Source organism: Callorhinus ursinus, unplaced genomic scaffold (assembly GCF_003265705.2).
Source record: "Callorhinus ursinus isolate GAN/ISIS: 27379988/994484 unplaced genomic scaffold, GSC_fseal_2.0 scaffold16, whole genome shotgun sequence".
Lineage (NCBI taxonomy): Eukaryota > Metazoa > Chordata > Mammalia > Carnivora > Otariidae > Callorhinus > Callorhinus ursinus.
In genome coordinates this window covers 31,879,495-31,888,821 of record NW_027397078.1, presented here as the reverse complement: position 1 = coordinate 31,888,821, position 9,327 = coordinate 31,879,495, and the positions used below count along the sequence as shown (strand labels likewise).

Below are 9,327 nucleotides of genomic sequence, written 5' to 3'. Positions count from 1 at the left end.
CCCTCCCACCCCCACCCCCCCGTCCTCCCCACCTCGGTCTCTCTCCGCACCACCTCTTTCCCTCTCTCTCCCTGTTTATCTCCCTCTTTTCCCTTCCCTCTCTTCTGTCTCCCCTTTTTGTCCAGGAGCCTGGCTCCCCCAAATTTGCATTGTGTTTTCAGAAAGAATTCTGTTGGTTTCTCTTGAAAAAAAGAAATCTTGTTCGTGCACCAGCTACTGCCTGATGCCTCCCAAAGAGTTCAGAGGGGACCACCCGCAGTAAACTTCCAGAATGGAGGGAGGAAGTGGTTTGTGCCGTGTTCCCGTGGAGGACTATCAGAACTACATAGTTAATTACAGGAACAAGGCATGGGCGTGATTCTGTCCTAAGGTACCCAGAAATCCTCTAGACCATTGATGGTCCCCAGCCTCCCCGAGATTCATCACTTCATCATCTGATTCCTGAGTAATTTTCACCACGAGATGATAACTTGGTGACCTCTTCTCTTGGCCAGGACACCCTTGTGGAATTTGGGTCGTTTGATCCTTCCTGCCTGATGCCTGCCTGCCCAGATTACTGGACCTACTCGGGATCCCTGACTACCCCGCCACTCTCCGAGTCCGTCACCTGGATCATTAAGAAGCAGCCCATAGAGGTTGATCATGATCAGGTATGTTCTTTCCACATTTCTGTCTGAGGAAATCCTAGCCTGCCCATTTAAAACAAGGCTAGGCTCCAACTTTGGCATCAGTTGTTAATATCTTATAATGCTTATACATTTTTATTAAAATGTGCTAATATCTTGTCTTAAAATTTGGATATAAATTAGGGAATGCTTCAAGTCAACTAGAGAGAAGAGTTAAAATTTAGGAAACAAGCTTTTTACTTTCATATTTGGCAATGACATATGTCTTATGCATTGTGTATTTTATATATAAATATGAATCTCTATATAAACAAGACCCTTTTAAAGGGAAGAATGAAGGCTGGAAATGGATATGCTCAAAACCCTTTAAAATCCATAAGGAAATTTTGCTCTGGAACCTCAGGTTAAAGACAGAATCCAACAATGTCTGTCCAGAAATTCTAAGTCAGATGTTTTGAACTTCTTTAAAAGTAAGTTTAAGTGGTGATTACTATGTCAACGAACAAAATCCTGTTTAATTCATAATTTAACTAAACTACAGTAATATTTGTATATGCTTGCTTTATGGGCTTTTTATTAATTACAAAGCATTTTCACAAGAGCAAAAGCTTCCAAAATCTTTTTTATGAAGTCAGGATAATGGATACCAACGTCCATTAAATATTGGACCAAAAAATAAAGATAAACTAAAGATTGAAAAATATATTTAATTTTTTTAAAGATTTATTTATTTATTTTAGAGAGGGAGAGAGAGAGAAAGAGCATGAGCAGTAGGGGCAGAGGGAGAGAGAGAATCTTAAGTAGGCTCCATGCCTAGCGCAGAGCCTCACATGGGGCTCGATCCCATGACCTTGAGATCATGACCTGAGCCGAAACCAAGAGTCCGATGCTTAACCGACTGCGCCACCCAGGCACCCCTCTGAAGAATATATTTTAAAGGAAGCAAAAATAATATATGAGAAATAGAAGCTAGCAGTACATTAGAAGAAATAATACACTTCAACCAAATAATGTATATTCCAGCAAAGTAAGGATGGTTCATTATTAGGAATGATATTAATATAATTTATCATATCAGTGAATCTACGTAGAAAAATCATATAACCATTTCCATATATTGTTAAAAGGAATTAGCAAAATTCACTATTCAGTTTTAAAATTTTTTTAAGGTTTATTTATTTTTTTAAAGATTTTATTTATTTATTTGACAGAGAGAGCACAAGTAGGCAGAGCCATAGGGAGAGGGAGAGGGAGAGGGAGAAGCAGGTTCCCCGCTGAGCAGAGAGCCCGATGCGGGGCGTGATCCCAGGACCCCGGGATCATGACCTGAGCCAGAGGCAGGCGCTTAACCGATGAGCCACCCAGGCACCCCAGGTTTATTTATTTTAGAGAGAGAGAGCAAGCACACAGGGAGGGGCAGAGGGAGAGGTAGAGAAAAACTTCAGCAGACTCTTCACTGAGCTCAGCACTCGGAGCCTGAAGCAGGGCTTGACCCCATGACCCTAAGATCATGACCTGAGCCAAAACCAAGAGTTGGATGCTCAACCCACTGCGCCACCCAGGGGCCCCTCAATTTCTTAAATTTTTAAATACAATAGAAATGAATGGAGAGTTCCCTAACTTGATAAAAGGGATTGCTCTGAGTTCAAAAATAAATAGTATGCCTAAGAGAGAAAGATTATTACCATATACAATTTTTTTTTAAAGATTTTATTTATTTGACAGAGAGAGACACAGTGAGAGAGGGAACACAAGCAGGGGGAGGGGAAGAGGGAGAAGCAGGCTTCCTGCAGAGCAGGGAGCCCGATGCGGGGCTCGATCCCAGGACCCTGGGATCATGACCTGAGCTGAAGGCAGATGCTTAACGACTGAGCCATCCAGGCACCCTACCATATACGATTTTGTATTATGTTCCTGAAGTAGCCAATACAATTAGACCAAAAAAGAAAGAATTAGAGAAACAATAAAAAACTACTTCAAAAATAAGGTAATTCAGTAATTAGTGGAGTATAATATTAATTTATAAAAATCAATGCATTTAACATATATAAATCATAATCAGTTAAAGGATGTAATGATATAGAGTTATAATAGAAGAATGAACACTATTTATAATGGAAACAAAAATATAAAATGCCTTAGAGTAAGCCTAACAAAATTTAACATGTAAACTTAAAACATCCCTGAAGGACATAAAAGAATTCATAAAATTCGGGCACCTGGGTGGCTCAGATGGTTAAGCGTCTGCCTTTGGCTCAGGTCATGATCCCAGGGTCCTGGGATCGAGTCCCGCATCGGTCTCCCTGCTCCTTGGGAGCCTGCTTCTCCCTCTGCTTCTCTCTCTCTCTCTCTCTCTCTCTCTCTCTGTCTCTCATGAATAAATAAATAAAAAAAAATCTTAAAAAGAATTCATAAAATTCATACCACACTATTAATCAGAAGACAGCATAAAAACAACTTCGATGTCAACTCTTTCAGTTGTTATTCTCCATTAATTGTTTATTCTCCCTAAATTTGATGTGGTTCATTTACTATGTCAATAGGATTTTTAGATAGATGTGCTACTTCTAAAATCACACAGAGAAACAAACAAGCATAAATAGCCAGGGAAAATTCTGAAAGAAAAAATGAGAGATAAGATTAGATCCACAAAGTTATAAAGCCTCAATAATGAAATAGTGTGGTACTGGCACACAAGAGATCACTGGAGGGAAGAAAGTGGTAAGTTCAGGAATACAGCCAAGTACATATGAGAATTTAGTTTGTGATAAAGGTAGCATCTCATCTCATTTGGGGGGGTGGGAATGAGATTCTTCAGTAAAGGCTGTTGGGGGACAACTGGGCCGACATTGGGGGAAGAAAAGTTAGATCCACCATTCAGACCTCACACAAGAATATATTCCAGATATATTAAATGTTAAAAACACCACCATAAAAGTGCGAGGACAAGCATAGAGAAATCTTTTATACCTCCAAGTGGAGGGGACTTTTCTAACATATCAAACCCAGAAGTCCTAAAGAAAGTAACTAGTAAGTTAGACCATGAAATTTTTTTTTTTAAATCTGTGTGATGAAAACCACCAAAAACAAGTGACAAAAAATAGCTTAACTGTCATAGCCTGGGCTTGGTGGCCTATACGTTTAGTCTGCGTCTCTCCTTCATATTTAAAAACTGACGTAACACTGAAAAATAAATCAGTAAAATCAATAAATCAGAGGGTCGGTGGCCCATGTGAGGAGTTTTCAAATGAAATCTCAACACAGAAAATTCATTGAGAAAAAAAATGTTAGCTGTCATCTATAATCCCAGTAACCTATAATCAGTGTCAGTCATTGGGTAAATCCTTCTGGTTTTTTATCTATACAGATACACATAAATCCTTTTGGTCTTTTATCTGCATAAATATACATAAGTTTCTTAAACAAATGGAATCATTCTGTACCTACCATTTTGTTCCTCTTTTCACTCAGTGATATGTAGAACATTTTATAGATAATAAACATTATCTTCAATATCATTTTTTATGGCAATGTACTAGTCCATTTTATAGATCTAATGTAACTTATTATTTTTAAAGATTTTATTTATTTGAGATAGAGAAGGGGTGAGAGAGCATGAGCAGGGGGAGAGGCAGATGGAGAGGGACAGGCAGACTTCCCACTGAACAGGGAGCCCAACGTGGGGCTCGACCCCAGGACCCTTGGATCATGAGCTGAAGCAGACGCTTAACCGACTGAGCCACCCAGGCACCCTTAATGTAACTTATTGTTGATACTTGAGCTATTTCTAATCCTTTGCAATTAGCTGAATAAAAAAAATAAATCTTAACTACTTGGGCATGTTCTTAATTTATTAGGGTATATGTGTAATTTGCAAGTACGGTCACTATGTTTGGCACTTGCCCCTGGTCACAGTCCTGCCTCTGCAGCTCTACTTGACCTGAAGTCTTTGGTCCAAGCATGCTTGCCTACTGTGCCCCAGGCTGTTCTCTCCATAGCTGCAGTGTGCCTGATTGAGTGAGGAGAAATGTTGTGGAAAGGTCTTATGGCTGGCTTGAAGTCAAGTGTTCCAAAATACAGTTGCTCAGAAAGCCAGGGGGTGAGTGATGCTATTGCCATGTCAGAGAACAAGCCCTTGATCTGGGGCTGCTCCTTTTGTACTGAGCTGCACTGTCCAATCCATTAGCCAGCATGTGGCCATTTAAATTAAAATATAAATACAGGGACGCCTGGGTGGCTCAGTCGTTTGGCTCAGGTCGTGATCCCAGGGTCCTGGGATCAAGCCCCACATTGGGCCCCCTGCTGGGTGGGAAGCCTGCTTTTCCCTCTCCTACTCCCCCTGCTTGTGTTCCCTCTCTCGCTGTGTCTCTCTTTGTCAAATAAATAAATCTTAAATATATATATATATATAAATACATTAAAATAAAAATTAAATTAAAAATTCAGTTACAGGGCACCTTGCTGGCTCAGTCAATAGAGCATGCGTGTCTTGATCTCGGGGTTGTGAGCTTGAGCCCCACGATGGGTATAGCAATTACTAAAAAATAAATAAATAAACTTAAAAAAATTAAAAATAAATACAGAAAAATTCAGTTCCTTAGTTGCACTGGCCACATTTCAAGCACTTAGTAGCCATATGTGGTTTGCGGCTACCATAATGAATCATGCAGAGCACATTTCTATCATCCCAGCAAATTCTTCTGGACAGTGATGGTAGGGGGTATCCCTCTGCCTGTTAAAAAGATATCCACATACACTGCCTTCCCCACAATGCCCAGGTACGGTGAGCAATGAATAATACATTGTTTATGTTAATGATTTAGTTACATTTTGAAAAAACAAAACATTTTCAGCACTGTTACTATATGCATCAGGTCTTCCCTATATTATCCTGTAGGCTATTTTGCCCATTTCAAGATGAGGTTCCTAGGGACGCCTGGGTGGCTCAGTCAGTTAAGCATCTGCCTTCGGCTCAGGTCATGATCCCGGGGTCCTGGGATTGAGTTTGGCGTTGGGCTCCCTGCTCTGCAGGGAGCCTGCTTCTCCCTCTCCCACTGCTGCTCCCCTTTAGTTATGCTTGCTCTCTCTTTCTCTCTCTCAAATAAATAAATAAAATCTTTAAAAAAATAAAGATGAGGTTCCTAGAATCAAAGATGAAGTAACTTGTCCTTGGCAAATGGCCAATATGTGGGGGACAGGGCCTTTGACCCCCAGTCTTCAGATTCCAAGTACCACATTGGCTTTACCACCTCCTCTCGCTCTCCTCCCCACACATTTTATTCCCTGTCTAGCAGCGAAAGGCATTCCTACCCAGAAAGAAGTACTGTGTCTCGTTGTGGAAGAATGTTTGAGAATTGTAAAAATGAAAGTTAAGCTGTTACTCTATTGAAATTGTTTATGCTTCCTACTTCTGTTTCTAGCTTGAACAGTTTCGGACCCTGCTTTTCACTTCAGAGGGGGAGAAAGAGAAAAGAATGGTGGACAATTTCCGCCCCCTTCAGCCGCTAATGAATCGCACTGTCCGCTCTTCCTTCCATCATGATTATGTACTGAATATACAAGCGAAACCCCAGCCTTCAACTAGCCAAGTGACCCCCTAAGGTGCTCATCTCTAGGCAGTACTTTGCTTTAATAAATACTAGCTTTTTAAAAATTGCTAACTGGACTATTCTAAACACCTGCATTTAATAATGATTATAGATAATGCATTTCTTGGTGTGGCAGTGCTTCGTCAGTCTTTGAGGAAAGCTCTTTGGTAAACGAGTTCTTAATTTTATTGATAATGACATTTAATGCTGAAGTAGCAGCACAAGACGGGAGTTTCTCCTTACAGCAACCTGTTGGTAATTGTAATGTCTTTTTATGTCTGATATTTCTGCGCTGCCTTTTTATGTTTATTAGTAGCTCTGTAGAGTTATAAGTACGGATGGTAATCAAAATATTTAACAACTAGAAAGGCACAGACACTGACCATCCAGAAGGCAGGCCTTTCAGAAACAACCCTAGGGCCCAAACTGGTACTTCCTGGCTCGCTGAACATTGGCCATAGTTTTAGGTATATTTTATTTTAAAACATGAATGTATATTCTTTTATGAGGCCTTCTCAATATTTGCCCTGATCTTCAGTTGTCATTCCTAGTACATGATATGCTTACTATCAGTTTATGGTATAGAAAAAATATTTTGTAGTTCAAAGAAAACAAGATTTTACTTACAACTAGGAATCCTTTTGCACTTCTGAAGATTAGATATATTACTTCAGGACTTGATCATATAGAAAGCATATGCGGGACATTTTAAAGAAAATGCCTGAAGTGCCTAGAATTTAAAATTTTTTCATGACATATTTACAGAAATCTTTTTCGAAAGACTAATATAACAGTCTATAGTTTATAGTGTTATTTTGCATTGTTTGTACACTGTTTCATAAAATATAATGTTTTCCACAATGACAGAACTATCTTGACTTCCCTTGAAAACTGAACTTTATTTCATTAGTTGAGGTTCTTTGCAAGGCAGGTGCTCAACATAAACTTCCCAATTTATACAGTGGTTTAGAAGACTTTCGCTACAGTAAAAAGGAGAGAAACTTAACAGGCTAAAAATCTAGAGAATTCTACATATTCTGAGGAATCCATACCATTGTTGCCTTTGCTTGTGCATATCTTGGAATGTTTCTAGTTGCCTATAAGCCTGTGTTCAAACTCATATTGCATTTACTAGTAGTATTTCTTTCATTAGTATGCTAATCATCTGATCTGCAAGGTAAGGTTGGATGAGTAGACTTAACACTACTGAACTGTACACTGGAAAAGGTTAAGATGGTAAATTTTATGTGTCTTTTACCACAATTAAAAATAAATAATACATTCAGTAGGAAAAAAATAAGGTTGGAGTTTTCTGTGTAAGTTTGGGGGGATATCTGCTCTTAAAAAAGGGAGGGGGCAAAGGCATTTGCTTCTAAAATACACGCCTTCTCTAGGAAGAAAATGAATAAAATTCTTAAAAAGATAAATGTGGGGGGGGGAGTTTATGTTAACTGTATATAATTGATCTGTTCAAACCATAGTTACCTTTATTTAAAAGGGTAAACACACAAGATACACATTTTCCAGAGCACATGGGCTTCCCTCCCAGGCCTCTTGCAAACTCCTCATGCAAAATTCTCTTGCAGTGAGTCTTCCAAATTGGAGTGAGAACCAACGTACCAATGCCTGATTTGCCCTTAAATCTTAGAGCTACAAAGATGTATTTATTGGGTGTGTCCTGGTTTGCCACTCGTGATTCACCTGCACCTGGTGTTCTGGTGTGATTATTAACAGCATCCTCTCACTCTCAACCATGTCCTGGTTTGCATGATAAATTCCTGGTCACCTTCTCCGTAGAGGTTATGGAAACTGCCTTGGGGAGGTGTGGTTCCATCTTATCCATATGACCTCCAAAGGGGTGCTACAGATCCTGGGGCTACTATACACCCTAACAAGAAACTTTTTGTCTTTTGTGCCCCCAAAAGTGTTTTACTTGTACCTTCCTAAACTTGAAGGGGGAAAATGGGCTTGAGGTCTGTCAGAGGGCTTGAGAAAGAATTTTGTATTAACATTGCTGCTCATCTTCATTAAATATTATAATAAAACATTTTCTTTACAATATTAATATTTGTTGAATGGCTTTTTCTTCCTATTAGTTTTTTTTAATATGTACAATATCTCTAAAATTATGGGACATCCTTTACCATGTAGATCAGAAAGTGACTGGAAAACTACTAACAGATTTATTAGAAAAGCAGGAAAACAAAAACCACCCACTCCTCAGCTCACCTCTTTCTGTCAGATCAGTGCACAATCTGCTGACATTCCAATAGGGTAAGCTGCCAGTCCTTTTCTCCTTTCCAGAGCTACGTGGACTAGGGTAAAGTTGGCTATTCTGAAAGCAGGCATCCACCTCAAAAAAACTGGGGAAGATGTCTTTCCCTTGCTCACTGAGGGACACATTTCTTTTGGTGCAGTACTAGCAAAATTACAGTATTGTAATCACTTTAGGTATTTTCTGTGTCACTAGAAGAACCAACATTATTTACTTGATACCTATTCTACTTAATGTTTTATTGTCTTTTTAATTGAACTTTATTGGTTTCTTTCCTACAAAATGTTACTGATCAAAAATGGATATAGTTTATTTAAGCAAATAGGCTCTAATTTTAGCCATATAATGAGTACATCTCATCAATACTGGCTACTTTACATGTAAATAGTAATGCATTCTTATTAGGAACTGAATGTTTATGGCCCCCCCATTCATATGTTGAAACCTAACCCCCAATGTGATGGTATTAGGAGGTGGGGCCTTTGGGAGGTGATTAGGTCATAAGGGTGGTGCCTCATGATGGGGTTAGTGCCCTTAGAGACCCCAGAGAGTTCTCTCATTTCCTCAGCCATGTGAGGATACAGCAAGAAGATGGCCATCAAAGAGCCAGTAAGGAAGTTCTCACCAGATACTGAATCCTCTGGCACCTTGATCTTGGACTTCCAGGCTCCAGAACTGTGAGAAATAAATTACTGTTGTTTGTAAGCTCCCCAGTCTATGGTACATTGTTATGGCAGCCCAAACAGACAAATACACTTATCATCCCTGTGTACATTCTGATTCCGGCTTTTTGAGTTCAACCACTCTTCAGAAATGGTACTTTGGTTTGGGTTCTAGG

At 39.4% G+C, this 9,327-nt stretch overlaps 1 protein-coding gene across 2 annotated transcripts in view; it reads left to right on the top strand.

Moving 5' to 3' along the window:
* Positions 1-8,279, top strand: part of CA5B (carbonic anhydrase 5B) — a 40,551-nt gene extending 32,272 nt beyond the window's left edge. For both annotated transcript variants that reach the window (XM_025857517.2, XM_073902050.1), the window contains exons 7-8: positions 495-650; positions 6,047-8,279. In XM_025857517.2, the coding sequence (XP_025713302.1) occupies positions 495-650; positions 6,047-6,226 (336 nt within the window). In that variant the 3' untranslated portion in view covers positions 6,227-8,279. The remainder of the gene's footprint in view (positions 1-494; positions 651-6,046) is intronic.
* Positions 8,280-9,327: the final 1,048 nt, after the last annotated feature.